At 36.8% G+C, this 22,428-nt stretch overlaps 3 protein-coding genes and 2 pseudogenes across 3 annotated transcripts; 2 read left to right on the plus strand and 3 right to left on the minus strand.

Annotated features, from left to right (window-relative positions):
* Positions 1 to 1,277: 1,277 nt before the first annotated feature.
* Positions 1,278 to 4,252, minus strand: LOC113338313 (peptidyl-prolyl cis-trans isomerase FKBP16-4, chloroplastic-like). The gene is made up of 10 exons (XM_026583756.1): positions 4,115 to 4,252; positions 3,896 to 4,030; positions 3,443 to 3,498; positions 3,286 to 3,341; positions 2,886 to 2,943; positions 2,566 to 2,640; positions 2,177 to 2,266; positions 1,924 to 2,001; positions 1,755 to 1,795; positions 1,278 to 1,636 (listed from the first exon to the last, which is right to left on the minus strand). Exons 1-10 carry the CDS (start codon positions 4,176 to 4,178, stop codon positions 1,609 to 1,611), a joined length of 681 nt encoding a protein of 226 aa, XP_026439541.1. The 5' UTR covers positions 4,179 to 4,252; the 3' UTR covers positions 1,278 to 1,608.
* Positions 4,210 to 7,592, minus strand: LOC113338533 (annotated as a pseudogene).
* Positions 7,593 to 8,444: 852 nt separating this feature from the next.
* LOC113338534 lies at positions 8,445 to 10,390 on the plus strand (annotated as a pseudogene).
* Positions 10,391 to 11,431: 1,041 nt separating this feature from the next.
* Positions 11,432 to 13,409, minus strand: LOC113339080 (putative leucine-rich repeat-containing protein DDB_G0290503). The gene is made up of 2 exons (XM_026584480.1): positions 12,184 to 13,409; positions 11,432 to 12,044 (listed from the first exon to the last, which is right to left on the minus strand). The coding sequence occupies exons 1-2, from the start codon at positions 13,027 to 13,029 to the stop codon at positions 11,589 to 11,591; spliced, it is 1,302 nt and encodes a 433-aa protein (XP_026440265.1). The 5' UTR covers positions 13,030 to 13,409; the 3' UTR covers positions 11,432 to 11,588.
* Positions 13,410 to 13,581: 172 nt separating this feature from the next.
* On the plus strand, positions 13,582 to 14,274 carry LOC113339081 (17.3 kDa class II heat shock protein-like). The gene has a single exon (XM_026584481.1). The coding sequence runs from the start codon at positions 13,741 to 13,743 to the stop codon at positions 14,206 to 14,208; it is 468 nt and encodes a 155-aa protein (XP_026440266.1). The 5' UTR covers positions 13,582 to 13,740; the 3' UTR covers positions 14,209 to 14,274.
* The last annotated feature ends 8,154 nt before the right edge of the window (positions 14,275 to 22,428 follow it).

A 22,428-nucleotide genomic window follows, 5' to 3' on the forward strand; every position in this document is an offset into this window, starting at 1 on the left:
ATGCGCTAGTAGTTCTAGTGACGTCATCTCAGATGTAAGGTTTTACGATTTTAACCCTAAGCTAAAAACCACCATCAACAGTTGGTTTGTGTTACGAAAATTATAATCGGTAGTCAAAATGATAATTTCGTTATGTTAATTATCTACCGATTGTGATAGTTGCCCTAAATTCGAAATTTTCAAAAACCAATGGAATTTTAAAATTCTCTATTTGCACAATCGGTAGTTTCGTGATGTTTATTATCTACCGATTGTACAAGTTGTCCTAAATTCGAAATTTTCAAAAACCAATGAAATTTTGAATTTCTCTATATTCGAAATTTTCAAAAACCAATGGAGTTTTGAATTTCTCTATTTGCACAATCGGTAGTTTCGTGATGTTTATAATCCATTTTGAATTTCTCTATTTGCACAATCGGTAGTTTCGTGATGTTTATTGCCTACCGATTGTACAATCGGTAGTCTAGTGACGTTCATTTATCTACCGATTGTGGTAGTTGCCCTAAATTCTACCGATCGTGGTAGTTGTCCTAAATTCGAAATTTTCAAAAACCAATGAAATTTTGGATTTCTCTATTTGCACAATCGGTAGTTTCGTGATGTTTATTATCTATCGTGATGTTATTTATCTACCGATTGTGGTAGTAGCCCAAGTCCAAATTTTTAAAAACCAATGAAATTTTAGATTTCTCAAAAAAGAGATGAACATAGTCACAATCGGTAGATAAAAAAACTAAACTATCGATTATGAAGGGCCATATAAGTATTTTCAACCTATTTTGTCTAAACTACCGATTATGAAGGGACATATAAGTATTTTCAACCTATTTTGTCTTATTACGTCGCACCTAATTCTTTTAAGGCCCTAATTCTTTTAAGGTCGTCCCTAATGATGCCAGGAAAATAAATAACAAAAAAAAGGTTGAAACCTCTTCTATTTTTTGTGTTAAAAATAACACAACAAATACTATTCTGCTATTTGTATGCCTGATATGTAGCTGCTAACTTGGAAGTTGATAACTGGTTACTATCATCATTCACAGAGATGGAAGTATAGATGCTTTTATACCCTTGTTTCAAAAAAACTTGCTTCTTTCAAACAAATTTGCTTTTCCCTCTAAATTGAAAATCAATGTTTAAAGATGAAATAATGATCGGTACCGATGTTTTGTAAAACTGATTTCACGGATTACAAACCTGTTTAAGTTTGAAGAGTAAATGGTACTGCATGAGATCATGCTAATACTAATGCAATGTATCCTATCAGGCGTTTGCCGTCATGTCATATTTGAAATTACCAATGAATAAATCGCAAGATTGTACGGTGCATACCTGAATATTACCGATATACAATACTACTTCAATCACTGAATTTTGCTGATTTAAAATACTACTTCAACCAGTTTCAAACCAAAGAAAAAAACTTGGTTGATCATTTACAGATGAACAGAACTTCTTGTGCCTCAAGTCCTGATACAATATGTACGTAATGACGGACCTGATAGTAGTAGAGACTAATACGAGAACCTTATCCAATAACCAATAACCAAAGCCCTTTTTCCAGTAGCAAGTACCAGGTAGGGCAGAGATAATATCTCGTAAAAATTATCATCCTTCGATAATTTTTACAGCAGACCTGCAGAAAGAAAGATAATAATTGACAGTTAGTTAATCCTTCTAAAACACGAAGAGAAAGCACTGTTGGCATTTGAACACCTTACTCTTCCATTTTACTGCTCAGATTCGAAACTTACCCGAATGGGCTTTGCTTGATAGACAGTAATTCAATGTCCAACTGCATATCAAAGTAGAAATTTCAAGTTATATGATAAACATTCAGCACGCAGAGTCTTGTTTCTTTTATATTTTTCAACTAAATGATGATAGAATGTTTGGGAACAAATGAATAGAAAAGCATGTTACTTCGATTGTTGCATTTGGAGGAATCTCTTGGACCCCTTTGCTTCCATAAGCTAGTTCAGGAGGAACTATCACCACTCTCTGTGAAACGTAACATATTTACAGAAAACGGATTTCAAGTAATCAGAACTCCTAGTTTGAACAAAGAAAAGAAATAAATTGGTAAAACGACAGACTTATGTAGTAATGCTATCTATATTCGCTATATTGAAGATCATGACACGGACGAACAGAATTCATGCTTGACATATCTAACCTGGCCTCCAACTCGCATGCCTTCAGTACCAAGATCTAACCCTTTAAGTACGTTTCCTCTCTCAGAATTACCAACATCAAATCCATATGGCTGCAAAGGACAAATATAACACCTTAAGGTTACAGAACAGTCTCATATTGTTTATTTATATACGCTGCAGCCAATTGCTCAAGTCTTTAAACACTAAGGTATATGAAAAAATTGAGTCATGGGGTGGTGGACTTGCATCTTTTTTACAAAAACCACAGAGATTAATTGTTAAATTTAATCAATAGCTCGAACATTTTGGTGATGAGTATACAGAACTTGGAAGGATTATAGCTGAGCAACTACAATCTAAAGGTAAAACTCTAACGGAGATGGCCGAAAGTGTCATTATTCAAACCTACCGTTCCCCCACCGACTCCAAGTCCTTGTCTGCTAGTCATAAAAGTTATTGCTTTCCACTTGGCTACGTAATGGACCTACATATCATGGATAAATGACATATACATTACTTACAAGCAGTCATAGGGTGAATGCAAAACAAAATTAGAAACCTACTCTTGATGGATATCTGAACTACTCTCACAGAAGAGTATCATTAGAAGGTTTTAACCTACACATAAGCCCATGTTGCACATATCATCCTTAACTAATAACAGGTAAGAACTGATGTTAACGTAAATTAAAACCATATCATGGAAATCTAAGTGGCATACAACCATACTGCAACTCGTGATCCTTTCACAGCTGTCGCTCCTTCTCCAACCTTCAAATCATAGTACCTGATTTGAAGGATATCACAATTAGAAATCGCGCAATGCCAAAAGTTTGAGACTAATCTCTATTTTACAATGTGAAAACATAAACAAACCAAGGTAACAGTTTTATAGAGATGGTTGAGATTCTACTCCACACACCCATATATCCAAAGTCAAAATATTAGGTGATATAAAGATTTCAGATGCTCGTTCTTGCACTGCTTTGAGTTGCATATGAAATGCAGATATGTACATTGCTATTTGGATTTATGGACAGACGCACTGATCTCAAAGTGAGGTACTTGTTTTGATAGAGGAAGAGCAAATGAAGTCTAAGTGAGCAAAATTTAAGTCTGGCATACTAACTTGAGACCGTTTGGGAGTGTAGTAAATTCACTCTCAGGTATTTTTGATCCTCTAAGCTGCCATAAACAAAAGAAGGGAAAAGTCAAAATTGTTTAGAGAATTCTGAACTCCACTAATAACAGTGCAAAGGGATCTAAGAGTAACAAATAGAACTTACAGCTCTTCTACTTGTGCTTACAGCCTCGGCCGCTTCGCAAATGTATACACTCGCAACTGATGCAAGAACCACAGGCAATGAGTGAAAGTTTAGCCTCAGTTATCGCCAATGTGAAACAAGTAGAAATCCAAATTTACATTCTAATACGAGAGAAATGAGTTCCCAAAAGAAAGCACCCACATTTGGCAAATACCATGATCAGAATTCAAATACACAAATTAAAGACGGGGAGATCTGAAATCCGATCCCTATAATTCACTCTCAAAGTGTGTTGGGTAGCCAATTTACACATACGAACAAAATTTACCATTCTTAATCTACAACCTACACAATTCACGCGAATTAATCACTGCAGGAACTAAAGCTTCCATGAATTTAAGTATTCAACGTTTGATGGTCGAATTAGGCTTCCTAAGTTGCAACATTTCTTTTTAGAGTGACAGAGTTACGAACCTGCTGCAAGAACACAACTCATCAAATCCCTCCTTCCATTGGATTGCAGAGGAAGAGTAGATAGTTTCACTGAATCATCGATTGAACATCGACATGTTGCCCATGATGAATTTCGATTAATGGGTGTTCTTCTCCCTATCAATTCAAAATGAAAGAATCATCTTGGGTCTTCTGATCACACAAATCCATTAAAATAACAAACAGAGAAGTATTTCTTACTTGAAACTGGATTGAAGGAGGAGACGAGACCTTGTCTACAGGAAGGGAGTATTGAGAGTTCCATTTTTCTCAGTGACCGTTATGGGTATCAGTTATTAGATGAAGAAGAGGAGAACCAAAATGTTATTTTTCTTTAGATTTATGGATAACATTTGCAAGAAATCCCAACCACACATTTGGTCTGCAATCGAGATATAAATGCGCCCACCATAACAAGAACACTCCCCAAAAGAGAGTCATATGTCCCATTGACCAAAAAGATTGTCTCGAGAAAAAGAAAAAGAAAAAAATACCCATATGTTTCTCAGATGCTTGTCCTTGGTTCCATTTCACAAGGTATTGAATCTCATACAAATTACCCTTTCTATGTGGAAACGGTATGGCGGATTCGTATATCGCGTTCATTTTTCCTCCGAATGGCTCAAGTATTAAGAATGTATTTGCTTCTAATTCAAGAACCCTTTTCCAAATGCCTGACAAGCCGTTTTCTGGAATGGGTTTTTGTACATAATCAGATTTGGCTTTGAAAGGCAATGTATCAGGGTGAGTTCTGTTCAGCAATGTCTCTATATTTGGAGTAAAAGAGAGCTTTAAGACTGATCCAATCCAATTCGTTTCGGTGCAGTCGTTTGCCGTTAATCCGAGCTCGGGGAAGCTTTTTTGCATTATCCTGAGCAGATCTCGAGTACCACCAAGGTACAATGAGTTGAATACAACTTGAACTGTTTTCTGTCCGTTCCAGTTTCCGGGCTGTATGACGGCTCTAATGAATAGATCTTCGGGAAGTTTATCTGCAATCTGTTGTCATTTTACAATAACTTTTGCTGCACCTTGTTCCAATGTTCTTGTAGGTGAAAAAACAGTGACTATTTCTGGAACAGGTACTAATTTGATTTTCCATGCAAGAATGATTCCGAAACTCGCCCCACTTCCACCTCTAATTGCCCAAAATAGATTCTCACTCATTGATTTCCCGTTGAGTAATCTTCCATTCACGTCAAGTATGAAAGCATCAATAATATTATCAGCAGCGGTACCATATTTCCTCACCAAAGCTCCGATCCCACCTCCACTAAAGTGTCCACCAACAGTGGCCGGCTTAAGGGCAAGGCAGTCTAGGCAGCTGCCTAGAGCCCCAAATTATAGGGGGCCCAAATTTTTTTCTTTTCATTTTACTATTATCAATATGTGACATTTATAAGTGTTACACTTATTTAAATTACAGATATTTGTTTACAGTTACAGTTGTTGCTAAATCTTTAATAACAGCTATAAGCATCACTCAAATTTCAATTTTCGAAACCAACAATCCATTATAGGGTATTTTTATACCAAATTACAGGCTGAGAACCCAAAATCTAATAAAAAAAATGCTGAATTTTTTTTTTGCGACCGAGTCCAAGTTATAATGTTAAGCTTCTTATAATTTAAATATCCAGCTCTCCCCTGATTTGTGAACTCATAAAACAGCCCCACAAAATTTGTTTGCCTAGAACACCCCAAATATATAAGCCCATTGGATCAGAAATCTTTACAATTACATGACTCCATATGTTTCGAGTAATCCGCGAGCTTCGTATGTCAACTATAGAGATCTTGATTTGGGTAAGAATGAGCTTCCAAACATGAGTTATATGAAAGCTGCTAGCTCATGGGGAACCAAGTATTTCAAAGGAAATTACAAAAAATTAGCAATGGCTAAGAAACAAGTTGATCCACAAAATTTCTTTAATGATGAACAAAGTATTCCACCCTATTCTGTACCAAGCTGTTGTTACTAAAGGAGTATGATTTTACTTGTGAATTAATAATTTTGAAATATTTCCAATGTATCATTTCAACAAAGCTGAATGAGAACTATTTGAACTGTTGGGATATACTCGAGTCAGATTTACATGCAATGAATCAGATCGAGACAAGTTGGATCAAAAAAATGAAACAGCCTATTAGTCTCCGGTTGACTGAAAGTTGACCGGCCCATTGCTGTCACTCTTGGAGTGGTGTAACTTGTCTTTAGCAATGTGCCTTGAAACAGATAATAATATCTTGAAGACTGCAACAATGCATGCCTACCACGTAATGTAGTTGGGCAGGAAATGAAAAGCATGAGCTAGCTCCACTTGTACATTTTCTACACGCGTCACTTGCACTTTTGGTTCCTCTCTTCCATAAAACCATTCTTTAGTTGCTGCTTAGCTAGAGATAATACAGAGAGCTAGCAACTATGCCTTCGACTACTAGTACTGTTGCGTTAATCTCTAAGAATTTTTTCATCAAAAAAGCTGTAATCCCATCCATATGTTCTTTTTCTTCATCAAATCCAACCACAACTGCTAAAAATTACTTACTCTACTCGATCTCTACTGCAAGAAACAAATATAGCGAGAAACTTAGCTCGTTGTCATGTATGTTCTCCAAGTCGACGTTTTCGTCGCCGATACCGCCGGAGTTTCCGACGCCACAACAAATACCAGAGCAAGAAGATCCTAGTTCATTTCCAAAAGAGATGCCAGAGATTCATACACCAGTACCAGAAATAGATCCCATACCGCCAGAAAAGGTACCTGATCATCCTCCGGAGTTTTCACCTGGGCCGGATCTACCAAGTCCTGATATTCCAAGACCACCGGTTCCATCTCCACCAGGCCCTGATATTCCGTTACCACCACCAGATACTTTGCCGCCTCCACCATTTCCTGATATTCCGTTGCAACCACCAGATATTTTGCCAACACCGCCAGATGATTTGCCGCCACCAAGGCCTCCGGGTTTCGTGCCACCACCTTCCACACCACCTGATATTCTGCCACCCATGGGTCTCTACTGAGTTTTTTCTTTTTATTGTTTATCAAATAATAAATGCAGATAATGTAAATATTTTGGAATGGCAAGTATCATTCTCTTTTCATTTGCTGTAGACAACACCCATTGTAGGACATATCCCAGAAGGGAACCCAAGAGTCTTACTTTTCTCAGCAATCCTATATGCAAGTTCTCCTACAGTTGCACCACTCTGAACCCATGCAGTTTGAGTACTAACATCGACAGAAATCGAGCGAAAATTCACAAGATCAATAACAATGAAAGCGGAACTCGACTTCAAAGACAGACCTTCATAATCATGACCTCCACTTCTGACTCTGATTTGTAAGCCATTTTGCTTGCAACAAAGTAGAGCCTTTGTAATCTCTTGTTCACTCTTAGGTGTAAGTATGGCAGTTGGCTTTTGTGCATTGGTTGAATTGAGCAACCTAAGGTGCTGGGTAGAGTATGAGTACAAAAAAGATGAATATGAAGGTATTTTTGGAGTGTGGATTTGTGATGAAAATGGATGAGGTTTTGAAGACATACATTTAAGAAAAGTATTCTTAGCATTGAATCCTACTAATGGAGTTGATAAACTAGTAGTAATTCTCCAAGAACTCGAAACTAAGAAGAGAAGAATAAGTAAGAGATCTAAGCTTCTTGCTAAACCCATTCTGTGTGTTCTTGTGTTCAAGGATTTTGATCAATGTGCAATAATATATATTTTCAAGAAATTTGTCACTAGTGAGTTAGTTTTGTGTTGCATACAAGACACTTGTATGGTCAAAGCAGATAAGGTAATTGCATGCCAGCAGTTCAGTCTTTTTCGGGGGTTTGCAAAGACTCAATTGGCAATCACGGAGAATGCAAATTAACATAGATTTAGGAAATGTATATTTATTGAGAGTGAAGTTTTACGATCTCAAATGCAAGATAACACGTCTCTTTTATTTATTTTATTTGTTTTTGCACCTTCCGGATGCATTCAGTTTTTTTTTTCTTTTTTTTGGGGTTTGCAAAGACACAATTGGCAATCACTATGTATACTGTCATGTAGAAATCCCCTGGCCTGCAGTGTTGTTGAGAGAGCCCATTGACTAGTTATATATATTAAGTTATTGGGTGTGGTTGGGATTGAAACTACTTATGATTCCCTCCATACAACTATAATACTAATAAATACTACTGTGTTATTGATGGTTGTCTTCTTATCTGTGGTGTCATTGTGTGTTCGGTTATTCTACCAACAATGATCGCAAGTTTGTGGTGTATATTTTGTGGTGTAAGTTGAGTGTAACTTTTGAGTTGTAATTTTGGCCGAACCGCAAGAAACCTAACTACTGTGGCATTTTATGCCGGAGAAAACTACTCCCGCCAGTCTCTCGTCAAACCTTACGCAGCACACTTTCTCAAACCTTACGCAGCACACTTTCTCCAGTGTCTATGATCTTCTCCAGGAAACCCATTTAAATCTTCTCTTTTTGTGCAAAACCTAATCCGGACCCTAAAATTTAATCATCTCGACATGTCTAATCCTTCATCACCACCACCAAAAGATGCTATCGCTCTTCTCATGGGCAACGCAAAGAGAAAACACCAATCTCCTTCTCCTTCCAAGAAGAACCCTAAAACCCAAACAGAACATGATGATGCTCCTCTGGCTAAGAAACCTAAAACCCTAGAAGAAGAGTTGAAGAAAGTCAAGGAGGAAGGAGATAGATCAGTTAATATAGATGAGAAGATTGCTTTTTTGAAAAAGAAAGAATCGGATTTTTTGCCCAAATCAGCTGCATTTTGGAAAGATGGTGAGTCGATTCCGTTTATGTTTCTTGCTAGGGCATTTGATTTGATATCTGTTGAATCAGCTAAAAATGTGAAAATAAATATTCTTTGTAATGTTTTTAGAACTGTAATTGCTACTACTCCTGGAGATTTGGTTTCTTTTGTTTATCTTTCGGCAAATAAGATTTATCCTGCACATGATGGAACTGAGCTTGGAATTTCAAAAGCTACAATTCTCGAGTCCTTTTGTGAAGCTTATGGGAAGAGTAAGGCTGACAGAAAAAGCTCTCAAGTGCGATGAAGATTTGGTTTTTGTAATAAAAAAGGGCCGTTCATCTCAACCTACATTTGGTTTTGCTCCATTAACTGCTGACAAGGTTTTGATTACATTTCGCGAACTTGCCAAGGATTCAGGGAAGAAAAGTCAGGAGAGAAAAAGGAAGGACCATGTCAAACCACTTCTTGGTGCAGCTTGTGATTGTGAAGCATTTTATATAATTCGTCTCCTGCAGTCGAAGTTGAAGATCGGCATGGCGGAGCAGACTGTCTGAGAAGCATTGGCTAGAGCTTCTGCATATTCTGAGAAACCGTCTGGCTCTCCTTCAGAAGCGACATTGAGTGACGCTGTGAAGGTTATAAAGCAAGTGTATTCTGTGCACCCTAAATACGATACCATTGTCAGTGCTCTTCTGAGTGATGGTGTGTTGAAGCTCCCAGAAATATGTACTTTCGTACTAGGTGTTCCAGTTAGTCCTATGTTGGCCAGTATTACAAAGGGGGTGTCTGAGATTCTCGACAAATTCCAGAATAGGGAATTCACCTGTGAGTACAAGTATCACGGAGAACGTGCTCAGATACACTACCTAGAAGATGGTTCAGTTCAGATATACAGTCGAAATGGTAAAACAAATACTGGAAAGTTTCCTGATGTTATTCAATCAGTGCAAAGGTTCAAGAAGCCTTCAGTGACTTCTTTTGTTCTGGATTGTGAAATTGTAGCATTTGACCGCAAAAACAGTAAAATTGCGTCATTCCAGAAACTGAGAACCCGGACTCCTAAAAATGCTTCTGAAGTTCCAGTTTGCATCCTTGCTTTTGACATTTTGTATCTCAACGGTGAACTACTTCTCCAAGAGCAATTAAGTGTCCGTAGAAAGCATCTTTACAACTCATTTGTGGAAGTACCAGGAGAGTTTAAGTTTGCGACACAAGTAACATCAAACGATCTTGACGCAATTCAGAGCTTTCTTGATACTGCAATTGCTGACAGTTGTGAAGGTTTGGTTGTCAAAACTTTAAGTAAAGAAGCTACTTATGAGCCCGCGGAGAGGTCAAACAACTGGCTGAAACTGAAGGATTACATGGACAACACTGGAGACTCCCTAGATTTAGTTCCTATAGGGGCATACCATGGCACAGGAAAACGTGCCAAGGGTTACGGGAGCTTTCTTTTAGCTTGTTACGATGATGAGAAGGAGGAATTCCAATGCATATGCAGCTGGTGTTTATGTTGCTGCAGCTGGTGCTGTGGATGCAACTAAGGGCATTTCGCTCCGGTTTCCACGTCTTCTCCGTGTACGAGAAGACAATAAAACAGAAGAAGCCACAACGTCCAATCAGATTGCTGATATGTATCGTGCTCAAAAGATCAACCACGGAAACAACCAAGATGAACCGAAAAAAGAATAAACAAACAAGATGACAACTGAACCGCTGAAGCATAAGGCAGTCTCAATTTTGTGATCAAACCCTGTAATATATGGCATATGCAAGAGTACTGCTTCGTAGGCACAACTGAGTAGGAGCCTAGGAGGTACTTACATGCGAGTAATAAACAGTACACACTTTACAATGTGTCGGTTGTTGTTAACTGGTCATTTAATGATATTGACTCGGAGCGATTCAGAGGCTCCGAGTGCTAGCAGTTCTGAGAGCATCAATGTAAGTGAGAACTCGAATTCTCAGTCATCTTCATCAATTTCAAGCTTCAAACTTTTATTGGCAAATCTTTATTGATGATTCGTACGGATTCTTTATGTTTATTGCTCTTTTAAACGCCATCAGTTAAGCTCTTTTTTGTGAATTTGAGCAAAATTTGGTTGAATTGGCTAATGTCAACTGCTTTCTCTATGTAGCTGGAAGTGGGTTTTGTTATGTAGTTGATGTTCCTGTGGCATATTTTGAATTGGGTGTCATTCTGAGAAGGTAAGGGGCATAAATAATTCACTAGCTAATGTCAGAATTGGTTTTAGTAAACATTTTATTGTTATAAGGTTTCTGTACTTGCTTTGAAAATCGTAACTTCTTGCTTATTGCTTATGGGCTCACTTGGTGTCAGGCAACAGACACTAACCAGCAATCCTGCTAGTCAAGACTTTATCAGAGAAGTTTCATCAATGCCACAACTGAGGCTAGTATTGGTTATGAGAGTGACAAGATATCTAACGGATCCAGTACCGGTATTAGAAGTATGGTCCGGCTGCTTTCTAAGAAAAAGTATCTGTCACTCATCGTGATCCGTAATTGCCTCTAGATGGGAAGTTACTAGACTGTATTTCCATCCGAAGCTCATTATGGACAGAATAAGGACTCGTCTTTCTAGCCAAAATCAAGGTATTAGTATCCCTTATTTACTTTATGTATTAAACGAGGTACTCTTTTATCTTTTCCTTCTACTAACTTGCTTGGTTGATGCTAGAACCATCATTTTCGATGCATTACTTTGTACCATGTCTCTTTATTGAAAATCTATATGTAGTTCAGACCATCAGCTAGATAATAAGAAGCTTGAAGTTCATGAACTATAATAACACATTTACACACGCCAAGTATAAGAAATTTACAGTTTTATTAGCAAGATTTACAATTGAAAGAAAATCCATGTATTTTATAAACTCGAGCTAGATTTCTTCCCAGCAACAAGTTGCTCATTAGCTTCGTATGAAACAGAATGTCGACCAAAACATTTATTTTGATAATCTTCTCCTTCTTCATTACATGTTGGCGAGTATCCTTTGCTTGTTTTCTCATGCCCTATCATCCATCGTTTCAACTTCTTCAGTAGTTTTGGTTTTCTTTGGTAATTCATATCAGTGGTTATATGTGTACATGACTCATCATTTGTAGTATCTATAGAATAATTGTCGGAATCATAACCTGGGTGATGATCATTCTCTTCATATTTCTGTTTGAAGTTCAATTCTAATGGATTATGTTTATCCTCTTGTTCATGGCTTTCCTGTTCTTGATTCTTCGTTGAACAAGTGTATCCTAGGTTACGAAGTTGTTCTAGTTCAGTTAACAATTGGTCCTCTTGATGTTCTGCAGTTGACACCTCCGCAATCTGAGAAAAAAAAAATCAAAATTCATATTTACTCAGTTAGAAGACATGATATCTGTGAGGGTTGATTTTACAACATGAATAAGAATACTTGCAGTGTACTGGATGAGTTTTGAAATAAAAAAAGAATTCAACTGCAAACCTTTGGGATTGATGAGGCACAGATTTCTGCCAACTCTGATTTCGCTGTCAAGCTGTTCTTCTCTAATTCTGCCAACTCTAATTTCTCAGTCAAGGTGCTCTTCTCTGATTCTGCCAACTCCAGTTTTTCTGTCAAGGTGCTCTTCTCATCCTCTAATCGATCAAGAATTTGTTTTAGCTCCTGAATTTCATTTTCCAAATCGTTTATCATATTGTCCTTTTGTTCCAACTTTTCTTGATTTCTCGAAACCTCAGCTTCCTTGGCTCGTAGCATCAGTGCCTGCTTGCTTGCAGCATGAGTATATTTCTTGCTTGCACTCAACAGCTTCTTTACTTTCATTTCAAGTAAACAGTTTTTCGTATTTGCAGACTCTAGTCTCCCACCAATTTTAAGGTACTCAACAACCATATGTCCAAACCGCTTGTTCTCTGATTCAATAAACTCAACCATCAACTTATAGAACTCAACATGAGCAAGCTCCAACTCTAACAAGTTCTGTAATTGACTAACTTTTAATTCCTGCTCTTTTAATCCACAGTACCGAATAAACCGCCTTTCCAGCTCCAACTCCCGGTTCTGAAATGAATTAACCAAATGTTTCAAGCCTAACATTTCTTCTTCTAACCGGGGTCTATCTTGAATCTGCAAACTTACTAATGGATTGAGAAGGTGGGTATTTGTCACTACTTCTTCTTCTGAATTAGTAGAATCAGAACCTGTTTCATCTGAGGTGTGTGATGAAGAACTCTTAGAATGTATTCTTTTTCTAGTTGTGATCATTGACAAGATGAAACCAGCGAATGAGAATGCTATAGGTATACCAGCTTTGAGTAGTATTGGCTTCATATTGAGTTGTAATTTCTCATTTAATGATCATATGAATTCAGTTATATAAGGAAGCTGATATTAGAATTGAATTGAATTAAATGTTAAGTTAAACTATGTGCTTGGTTTTCCTAAATCTTTTTCTTCAAGGAGAAGAAGTGAACTTATAAGTTGGTTCCTTTTTGACCATCTCCCTAAAACATCCCACGCTAACTTATTCCTTTCATCCCAGATTGGTATTGTTGGGAATCTTGTTCATTCAGTTTTGTTCGCCTACATTTTATTTCCTCACTTTTTCTTTTTATCAATTGCACTGTTGAGAAGCATAACGTACGTGGCAACTTTATTGCCGGAAGGAATGACCCCAGCCGAATCTGCTATCTTTACCGAATGCGGCAAATTTGTGGGCTGGATCTCCTTATCAAAGCCCATTTACTTTGCAGTTTCAACTGAGAAAATCTGGCCTTTTCTAGACAGTTCGAACTTCCAAGCGTCTTCTACATAGAAATCTGACACGATATGGAGGCCTTTTCTAGACAGTGCCAAGTGTCTTCCAGAATCTGACACGACAGGGAGGAAAATGAAACGATCGGAACTACCTAGAAGGATTTACCAACCTTCTATATAACACCAGTTTCACAATTTTGCTATCAATCAATCGGACAAATCTTGCAGTCAAATTGTAAGAAATCATCTCAAAATACACTCGCAGGGAATTTTGAAGACTAGACAATGGATTTCAAGATTTTTGGTTTTGGTGATCCATTTTTCTCAGACATGTTTGATGCATCAGATCATGAAGTTGAAAAGTCGGTGAACACACCATCAAAGAGATATGTAAGGGATGCAAAAGCTATGGCAGCAACACCGGCTGATATCAAGGAGTATCCGGACTCGTTCGTGTTTGTTCTTGATATGCCAGGGTTGAAATCGGAGGAGATTAAAGTTCAGGTTGAAGATAACAACGTGCTTGTTGTGACGGGAATGAGGCGAAGGAAAGACGAAAAGGAGAAAGAGGTTAAATACCTTAGGATGGAAAGAAGAATTGGAAAGTTTATGAGGAAATTTGTACTCCCTGAGAACGCTAATATTGATGCAATTTCAGCGGTTTGTGTTGATGGTGTTCTCACCATTACTGTTCAGAAATTGCCACCACCGGAACCCAAGAAGCCTAGGACTATCCAGGTTCATATTGGGTAAACTAATTTGGGGCCGGGCAATTACTAGTTTGGGTTCAATGAGAAAAATGAATGTATCTTTTAGTGATATCAGCGGTGTGTTCTGTGTTGTTTTTTTTTTTCATTTTGTGTATTTTGTTTTCTTAGATTTTCTCGGAATATATAAATAAATAAAGTTTATGTTCAACAAAAGTTCAGATCTGATTTGTGTTTTGGGCAAGCAGCAGGGTTTTGTCAACATTACCCTCTAGAGTTTTTTTTTTCTTTTTGTTAATCTGGATAACGTTAGTGCTCCAAATTTCCAATTTATCTTGAAAGATTCCGCAGAAATTGTGGGAAGAGTAAGTCATGGTAAAACATGGCGTTTATTAAAAGCTCTTATCCCAACAGAACAATTAGTTTTTCGCAGTCGTTTTGGGAAGTTGCAGTTGCACCTTCCTAAATAAACCTCTACGAAAATGGAAGCAATGGTCATGAGAGGAGCTGGCAAACCTGCCAAAACCAGCGGATAAATCCGACCCGGCAATGGTCATGAGAGGAGCTGGCAAACCCGCCAAAACCCGCGGATAAATCCGACCCGGCAATGGTCATGAGAGGAGCTGACAAACCAGCCAAAACCAACCCGCGGATAAATCCGACTCGGCCCGTGAAAATCCGTTTATTCGATCCGGCCCGTGAAAATCCGTACCCGACTTGGCTGGTTGTCTTAACAAGCCGGGTTAGGGTTGGAGAAATGACGGCTTGTGTGAGAACAGATAACTCCGGCCTGTCCTGTAAATCCGCGTACCCGCAGTTCCATTTATGCCGCGTGTCCCTATCAATTTTTATACGTGTCTGAGTATAAATAAAACATAAAAGACCCTAGCGTTATCTTCTCTGAATCTCTGCTTTCTACTTCTTTCTTCTTCTCCGTCCACAGCGGCAGCTGCAGATCCTCAGTTCACTGATTAGTTGAATGTTGAAATCGATCTTGAAAGACTTGACTTGAATCTTCACAATCACCGAACTCCTGGGTAAGTGTGATTTCTAATTGATTTTAATCTTCAAAAAAACGAGTCTTCTCTCCATCTTAACTTCTGCAGATAGTGATTCGATTAGTTTGAGTTTTTTCAGGTTTTGGAATTGGGGTTTTGTTAATAATCTCTGCTAATTCTTCATCTTGTTATGGAAGATTCAGAGTTGAGGACAGGTAATCTTCTAATCCTATCTTCTTTAGTTCTTCTGTGTACTACTGTGTTTATGTAATTCATGTCATGTCTGATAATTTCTCTAGATTGGTTATGTTTCAAACTTTCACTGCTCAATGACCAAAGTTGATGATTGAGTCATTTTGCAAGTCAATTGCTGATGTTAGTCCATGAACCATGATAGTAGACAGTAGTAACAATCTGATGGATTTTGTTTTCTTTTCTTGTCCAACTTATTTTCCCTTATTGGTTTGAATTCGTTGAGTGTTTTGTTATTGAACCCTGATAGTAACTAGTAAGTAATGTACTGATTTTTGTGTCTTTGACCTATTCTTTGTGGCTCCATCCAGATTCCAGGATGTCAAGTGTACAGGAACAAACTCATTATAACGATGTTATGAGTAGTGACGGTGAGGATGATGATGTTGAGATGGTAGATCCTTTGGATGGCTCTACAACTGTTGATTGTGCACCTGCACCAGTTTCAGGTGAAAAGGAACATAAACTTAGATATGATGTTTGGGAATATTTTGATCTCATTAAATATAAAGATGGATCAAAGAAGGGAGTGTGCAAGGATTGTAAAGTGGGATATAAATATGATAGCCAGAAAGGTGGAACCTCATCTATGAAAAGGCATAAGTGTCGTGTGCGTCATTCTCAGGACATAGGGCAAATGATTTTATCTGCAAAGAATGTCCAGTTGTCTTCCCGCGTACGCAAAATGGATCAGATGAAGTTTCGGGATCTTATTTCAGAATTACTCATTGCAAGAAATGTCCCATTGGCTTTGGTGGAGTGGAAAGAATTTAGGGACATATGTGCTTATCTAAATGAGGATGCTAAACCAATATCAAGGAATACTGGGAAAGCCGATATTGTCAAAAAACATAATGCACAAAAAGAAGTTATTCGAAACATATTGAAACTTGCTCCAGGTACGATTCAAAATTTCAAATCCTACTGACCCACACCATATGTTTTGTTTTATACTTTTATGTATGTGTAATTGATTATGATAAGATGTGATGATATGTATGTGTAATCCTTACAGGTAGGATGTGTCTAACATCATACATGTGGACCTCTGTTACGACTACAGGGTATATAAGCTTAACTGTCCACTTTCTTGATCAAAATTGGGAATTAAAGAAGTATCTACTGAATTTTTGTGAACTTCCACCACCTCATACAGGTGAAGCACTTACTTGAGTGTTCAGATATTTTATTTTATGTGCATGTGATATTTTACTTCAGTCTTGATATCTTCCACCACCTCATACATGTGAACTGAAGTACTTAATTAGGAGTTTAACTTTCGCGTTCCACTACCTCATACAGGTGAAAATCTTTCTGCCAAGCTATTTGCAATGATAGAAGATTGGGGAATTGAAGAAAAAGTATTCAACATCACCTTGGATAATGCTACAAATAACGGAGCTTGTGCTAGAATTATGCAAAGTAGACTTGTTGCAAAGAATATCCTGTTTAACAAGGGAAAATACTTTCATGTGCGTTGTTGTGCTCACATCTTAGCTCTTATTGTAAAAGATGGACTTGTGAAGATTGATCCAGTTGTGCTTAAGTTAAGAAAGTCAGTGAAGTCGCTTAAAAAGTCCCAAGTAAGAAAACAAAAATTCTTGGACATTGATGATACTTTAGGAATGTCTGCAGTAAGAAGGGGTATTCGTCAATATGTTAAGACAAGGTGGGTTTCCACTCTTATTTTGTTATACAGTTAAAGAATGGTATTATTGTTTATAATATACTCATTGAATGTTTGTTACTTTTTTTATACAGATGAAATTCAACTTATCTTATGTTATACAGTTGTCTTGTGTATAGAAGTGTTTTCGCTCACTTGAAGGAGGTGGATTCAGACTATAAAGACTGCCAACTGACGAAGAATGGGATCAAATTCAAGTGGTCACAAAGTTTCTCAAGACGTTTTATGATCTCACAACTTTGTTTTCTGGTAGTAAGTATCCTACCTCCAATCTATATTTTGAAGGAGTTTGTCAAGTTCAGGTGTTATTAAAAAAAGAAAGCACAAATGAAATTGAATTCATTAGGGACATGGTGAAAGAGATGCAAGAAAAGTTTAACAGTTATTGGGAGAACTTAAGTCCTAAATTGGCTATGGAACTTGTGTTAGATCCTAGATTGAAACTGAAGTATCTAAACTTTGATTATTCCAAGTTGTATCCTGATGTAAGACAATTAGAAAGGGAAGTTGCTGATGTGCGTGAAGATATGAAAAAACTTTATAATGAGTATTACACCTTGTCAAGAGCTTCTGGTAGTGGAACTCAGAATTTTGGTATTCAAACTGGTGCAAATTATGCCCATCAAGGAAGTTAGTGGATCCAGGTAATTTTAAAGCTTACTTATGTCAGTACATGTGGTCTTGTATTATTTTGTGTTTTAACCAAACAAAGTGCGTTTACGAAGTTATATTATATGTCCTCATAGAAGATAACTGGTCCTTGCACTCACTTATTACTTGTTTCATGCAGGAATATGCTGCAGCACAGGAAAGTGGTGGTGATCTGCAATCTGACTTGTCAGAGTTGGATCAATATCTTAGCGAGAAATATGGATTTGTTAATCAACCGCTCGATATCCTAATGTATTGGAAATCCCATGAACAACGATTTCCAGTACTTTCAAGAATGGCAGGGGATATTTTGTCAATTCCTATTTCAACCGTCGCTTCGGAATCTGCATTCAGCATTGGTGGAAGGGTAATTGATCGGTTTCGCAGTTCTATATTACCTGAAAATGCTGAGGCGTTGATAACAACTCGTGATTGGAAACATGGAGTTGGTAAGTGTGCCTAAGTGGCGCCGCGTAATTCAGTAATACTTCATTTAGTTGAATGTGTAAATTTCATATATAACTTTGATTGTTTTTATCCATGTAGGAAAAGAAGATATGGATGAAGACAATGGGATTATAGGAGAAGATGTATTAGGATTTGAACTTGGTGCAGTGGAGGATAGGACAGAGGAGAATGGGGAAGTAAGTTCTTATGCGTCTAATTAGTATGCGTACTTCTTCAATATAAAGCGGGGTAATTATGCAAATTTCATGTTTTTTACTTGAATATTTTCTTTTGTTTGATTTATTTTTGCTTGAAATTACAGATTCATATTGAATAGTTGGAGCTACTCAAAGATAGACATGGAAAATGAGAATTTTTTTGGACACACAGTTATCGCAGTGTCTCCAAATTTTGTATAAAAAAGAGATGGAGATGTTTTTTTGGACAGTTATCACTTTTTTTTTATTAACCACAATATACATTTTGTGCAGGAAGTGGTTATTAATATCTTTATTGTTGCACTTGGTGATACAAAGTACAAACAATGGTATTACTACGGTTTCGAAGGTTTTTTTTCTTTTTTGAAGATATCATGAACTAATGAGTACTAAACTACAATGATTAGTATACTGTGTATCTGTGACTCTGTGAGTCTGTGTTCCTCTCATTATGAAAAACTAGTGTCAAATTATTGTTAAGTTTTGCAATTTTTTTGATCCTTTCATTAAGTTTTTAAATTTTGGTGCGACACCGAGTCACTGATTGTTGAATCTGTAATCTGTTGATTGAATTGAATGGAAATGTCAAATGAATTAGATGAATGTTAGGTTGCAGAGAATGAGTTTTTGATGGCCTGAATGTCGTCGGAAATAATCCAGAAATCAGAGGAAACTCTGTCAATTCGTTCGTTGACTAAGCAGAAACCAGCTAACCCGTGAACCCGCAAGATTTACCCGTTACGGGCGCGGGTTGAAGAAATTACCACCCGTGAAGAATATCAACCCGCAGGTTTTGGCCCGTGTTAACCCGAACCCGTGTAACCGTAACATGCCAGCCCCGGCCCGCCCGTTTGCCAGCTCACGTCATGAGTCATGACTGATGTATTCGTGTGTTGGGTGAGAGTGATATGAGTAGAGGTGTCAGCACGTTTATGGCACCGCACAATACGTTAAAATTCGAGCACGGCCCAGCACGGGCATATCACGTTTATTTTTCTGACACAGCACGGCACGCCATTTAGCACAACACGTCTGAATCTCTGGCACGGCCCAGTCCAACACGCTAAGCATGCGATTTCATGGCTGCGCTGTGCCCCAGTCCAACACGCTAAGCATGCGATTTCATGGGCTACGCTGTGTCGGGCCGGCACGTTATACACCTCTCGATATGAGCATGGCATTCCTATCATGCTTTGTTTTGTTCTGCGACGTTGTTAATGTATGTCAAATAAATAAAATAATAACGAGAAAAGGTAAATTCCATGTGATACACGTATAGTATATTTCTAAGAGTTGGGGACGCAATTTACGCTTCAAAAGGATTAGTTATCTGGCGTCGAATTGATGTTGCTATATGTTTCTCATGAATTAATTTTGGAGAAAACAGAAGTTTTAGACGTGGAGATAAGATGTTGGTGGAAATTGACTCGACATCGCCTGTATTTGGGTGATCATGCCGTGGATTTAGGGAGAGATCCAAAATCTGTAACCTTGTATGCCAAACTAAATATTAGATGGCATATGCTTGAAACGGCTTTTTTTTTTTTTTTTTTTAATTTTTTGTGAGGGCAGTGTGTGCATTTCAATCATAATTAAAAAAAATAAAATTGTAATTCCAGTAATATATTATTTTATTTTATTACTTTTATTGTTTTTTGAGGAAACACCTTGATTTTATGAACCGGTAATGCTCCCCTCTCTCTTTAACACTCTATTCTGCACTCTCTTCTCCCCTCTCTCTTCCTATTGTTGGTGATCCTCGTATCTTGTTGCATGGACAACAACTCCATGGACTCTTCCTAGTAATCTTTGCTTGTGTGTGAATGCGAAATTTGATTATGTAAAGGTACGCAACATAACGTCTGGGTTAGTTATGTTGTTGCTAAATGCCGGTTATCCTAGCTGCCTAGTTAATCAACGAAGAAGTCTAAAACGGATGGGGCTCAGCCGATGTGAAAGCTTTCTGGACTGGTGCTTCCCCGGTGTGGTTGAGGTGAGCTTTTTAATTCTGACCTTCCTTCTTCCTTTTAGGATTTCCCCTTGTTATAAACCCTTGATTGTTAACAGTACTAGTTTTTCACCCGTGTGATGCTGGGTCTGTTTATTATATATAAAAACTGATGTATCTTAGTTGATGTGCAAAAAATAAAATGAACCAAAAAGGGCTAAAACAAGTATAAACTCCAATTGAGCCAATGTAATCAAAATTGAATTATTCTTAACAAAACATAAAATACCTAGAAAGGAAAGGAAAGAAGAAAAAAAATAATCCCATCGGCTCACCCATGAAAACCGATAAAAGGTATCACCAACAATTGCAATAAACAAAATCAAGAAAAAATCTCAAAACACAAAAAAGATGTTTTCATTATATATCGCATGAGTCTCTTTCATCGCCATAAATCTCCAAAAGAACCACCTCCACCGCAATCAGCAGCATGCTATATATTCGAGAAACATGCAAAGCAAACAACACCAAAAGAAGAAAAAAAATTACACAACAAAACCCTAAAGCGCAAATCTGGCATTCTCTCGAGAGATTTGTATAGAGAGTCACGACTCTCCAACATTAAGTTACCACAAAAAGGAAAATACTTCATTTTAGAAATAATATCAAGCAATATAAAATTCATGCAATTTATTAAATTTTGGATAACAACTTTGGATATCTCTATATTTACCTGTTGCAATATTTTTACTCCAAAAATATTCACCAACCATCATTAATTACACGTTTAGAATACAAATCCTTGAATTTCTTTTATCGAAACGACAATATTAAGAAATTTTCTACTAAAGATTCTATATTTCGACTATTTTTTAAGATTATCGTTTATTTATTTTTGTGGAAGAGGAAGCGTGTTCCAATCCACGGGTACGTATCTAATACTCTATGTTTTTCAATATTAAACTTGAATCACTAATTTCTTTTTGACAAAGGATTTTTTAATTTTATTCAAATTGCAATAGTAAATTTGGTTGTAATTAAGATGAATTTATAATTAGTAGAAGTGTAATCGGACATTGGATTACTTTTTCTATTTTCATGATTGATTTAATTTTGTGATTAAATTGTTATGAATGATTTTATCTAATTTATTAATTTTAATATTTAACTACGATGATTAGACTATTTTCTTTATTTATTTTTGTCATTTTAGAAGATTTTATTAGATTTTGCTGTTTTAGGTAATATTTTTTTGTTAAATGTGATTAGTTGAATATGTATATTATGGGGCACAAAGATTCTACAATTTGCATCCTCTTTGTCATGATGGAGGGAACGATGGTTTTTCGTGGATATAAAGCATTTCTTCATTTCACGTTAGTATCACAATTATTGACTTAATTTGTTTCCTGTGATTTCTTGATAAAGTATATTGTATCATCAATAATGTAAACTGTGATTTCTTGATATTGTCTTAAATCTCATAAAGTATATTGTACCATCAATAATGTAAACTGTGATTTCTTGATAAACTGTTTCCTGCAACTACTGTGCTATTGATCAGTGAACAGAAAAAAGCATTGGGTTTGTCAAGCGTGTCACATCTTAGTTTTTTTTTCTGTTTTACATCATATACTTGTGGGAAATAAATGAGTGAATTTACCTTTACATTTCAGTAGGTAAATGATCTTGCTTAGTGTAACATAACAATAAACTCACACAAAAGGAGAAGAGAGGGAATTAGTTTCATGAATCATAAATTAAAATTTGAACTAAATGCTCAAAGAAGTGCTTTCGCAAATCATGATTGCCATGTTAAGTAATTTTTGGAATACTAAATCTACTCATAAACAACAAAAGAAAAGAAAAATAATAAAAACAAGGAAAAATCAAATACAAGTGAAGCTAGCTTTACCATAAGAATATTTTGAAAGAATGTTCAAGAGGGCTCCTTTACCACCCTGAAACAATTGAGAACAGTTAGAAAACGATGAAGATTATATTACTTGTTTAATATATGAGGTAAAACAAATACAAACTTGCAGACACATAAACTCAGAGAAGT

Source organism: Papaver somniferum, unplaced genomic scaffold (assembly GCF_003573695.1).
Source record: "Papaver somniferum cultivar HN1 unplaced genomic scaffold, ASM357369v1 unplaced-scaffold_19, whole genome shotgun sequence".
Classification (NCBI taxonomy): domain Eukaryota; kingdom Viridiplantae; phylum Streptophyta; class Magnoliopsida; order Ranunculales; family Papaveraceae; genus Papaver; species Papaver somniferum.

What these genes read in the sequence shown, in the direction of transcription:
- LOC113338313 (XM_026583756.1), bottom strand. Translation starts at nt 4,178, where the DNA reads ATGGAACTCTCAATACTCCCTTCCTGTAGACAAGGTCTCGTCTCCTCC. An exon ending in GAGTTGTGTTCTTGCAGCAG is followed by an intron (nt 3,499 to 3,895) that starts GTTCGTAACTCT and finishes TTCTTGCATCAG; the next exon opens with TTGCGAGTGTATACATTTGC. An exon ending in ATCAAGCAAAGCCCATTCGG is followed by an intron (nt 1,637 to 1,754) that starts GTAAGTTTCGAA and finishes TTCTTTCTGCAG; the next exon opens with GTCTGCTGTAAAAATTATCG.
- LOC113339080 (XM_026584480.1), bottom strand. Translation starts at nt 13,029, where the DNA reads ATGAAGCCAATACTACTCAAAGCTGGTATACCTATAGCATTCTCATTC. An exon ending in GTGCCTCATCAATCCCAAAG is followed by an intron (nt 12,045 to 12,183) that starts GTTTGCAGTTGA and finishes TTTTTTTCTCAG; the next exon opens with ATTGCGGAGGTGTCAACTGC.
- LOC113339081 (XM_026584481.1), top strand. Translation starts at nt 13,741, where the DNA reads ATGGATTTCAAGATTTTTGGTTTTGGTGATCCATTTTTCTCAGACATG.